Consider the following 1,736-nt stretch of genomic DNA (forward strand, 5'->3'; position numbering starts at 1 on the left):
TTAGGATCCTTCAAATCTGGCCTTAATGCAGCAGCTAACCACCTACACACTAGCTTTTCTCCATCATACACGGCGCCATCAGCATACCGCAGAACAAGGCAATCTGCACATGGTCTGCGGCTTTCTTTATGCTTCCTCCCCTCTCCAAAGAAAATAAAATTTTGTCCCTCGCTCCCACCACTCATCGCAGAGTATCCAACCCACCATAATCCATTGATTAAGAAGTGCCCGGACTACATGATTCCGCTTGCGTGTGCCATTCTCATGCTGCTATATAGATGCCATTAGGAAGACCCATATACAGATCCAGAGCCAATAACCAGCTGAGTAGCAGAGGGATTAGCAAGCAAGCTTAGAAATGGCAGCTCGCCAAGGCAGCAGGAGGACAAGGGCAGATCAGTGGCTGTTTGGTGGGAAGTGGAGGGGAACCGTGAAAGAGACGAGGCATCCCGTTGTCCCTGAGGCCAAGCTGCCCCCAAATCCCACCCCCGTTGTTCAGAAGGACGAAGGCATCTACCTTGAGAAGTCTGGAGTGCATGTCGTGCCTGTTCTCGGGCAGAGAGAGGTCGTCGACGTCGCTCCCGGAAGGAGATCTATGCCGGAGATGGAGATCAACATGAAAGAAGTCGTTGCGGTGCTCGGGGTGAAGGTCATGGCCGCAGACATGCCGCCATTCATGCAGCTGCATGCCTTCCGGTGCGCTAAGCGATCCCATGACAACTTGGACAAGTTCAGCTCAAGGCAGCTGGCGCATGATGTGAAGAAGGTATGCTGGTTCTGATCTTTGCCTTGCCTTCTACAGAGCATCGTCCATTGTTTTCTTCTTCCATCTTCCTTTCCTTTGTCTTTCAGATGAGTGAGTTCTTTGTGAAATCATACTTCACAAATTGGCCAATTAATAAGCTATCTTTAACAAGCTGCTTGTGTTGAAACCAACATAGACACATTGTCATCATGTTACTGATGCTGCACTTGGGGGCAGCATGATCACTATATACTTTTCTTACATTTTTCAATCTTCAATTGTTGCTATCCAAACAGGAGTTCGATAAAGTGTATGGGCCTACGTGGCACTGCATCGTTGGTACGAGCTACGGTTCCTTTGTGACACATTCCAGAGGCTGTTTCCTCTACTTCTCCATGGACAAAATCACTGTGATGCTGTTCAAGACCAAGATAAGGAAAGTGTTAGCATCCTGAGCTTTTGTGTCCATCATGAAGGGTTTGGTCAGTCCAGCTTCTCTATGATACCGACACTTGTAAAATATTGAAGCTTAGCTTGGAGCCGAAGAACTAACTTGAATCATTGTTGTTTGTGAGTGGCAACTTGCTACTGAACGGTGAACATGGGGCCGTACTGCGGTGCTGTTGTTGTAGACTAAATTAACGGTTCAAAGCAATGATGCAGTGTTTGCATCGGTGTAGTGTAAGACTGTCTCTTGCAACCGCGATCCAAAATACAAAAGCATATTCGTTTTTTTGAATAACGCCATATGCAAATGGATCAATACCTATTTTTGCTCTTCTCCAACAATAAGATTCAAATGGGTCTCTAGAAGAGAGGATACTCAGATTTGGGTTATGCCTCTCCTGGCACCCAAAATAGGTCTTCTATATAGATACTCAGGCTATAGATATTGTGTTGAAGATACATTTTAGATTTGAGTTCCGTATCCTGTTTGAGACAGCTAAGTACTTTGCCGAGGGACAGCTCTGGCCTGGCAAGCTGCATCAGC

At 46.5% G+C, this 1,736-nt stretch overlaps 1 protein-coding gene across 1 annotated transcript; it reads left to right on the forward strand.

Annotated features, from left to right (window-relative positions):
- Positions 1–202: 202 nt before the first annotated feature.
- LOC136452274 (uncharacterized) lies at positions 203–1,451 on the forward strand. The gene is made up of 2 exons (XM_066452892.1): positions 203–766; positions 1,042–1,451. Exons 1-2 carry the CDS (start codon positions 359–361, stop codon positions 1,198–1,200), a joined length of 567 nt encoding a protein of 188 aa, XP_066308989.1. The 5' UTR covers positions 203–358; the 3' UTR covers positions 1,201–1,451.
- The last annotated feature ends 285 nt before the right edge of the window (positions 1,452–1,736 follow it).

The sequence above is a fragment of the Miscanthus floridulus genome, chromosome 5 (genome assembly GCF_019320115.1).
Source record: "Miscanthus floridulus cultivar M001 chromosome 5, ASM1932011v1, whole genome shotgun sequence".
NCBI lineage: Eukaryota > Viridiplantae > Streptophyta > Magnoliopsida > Poales > Poaceae > Miscanthus > Miscanthus floridulus.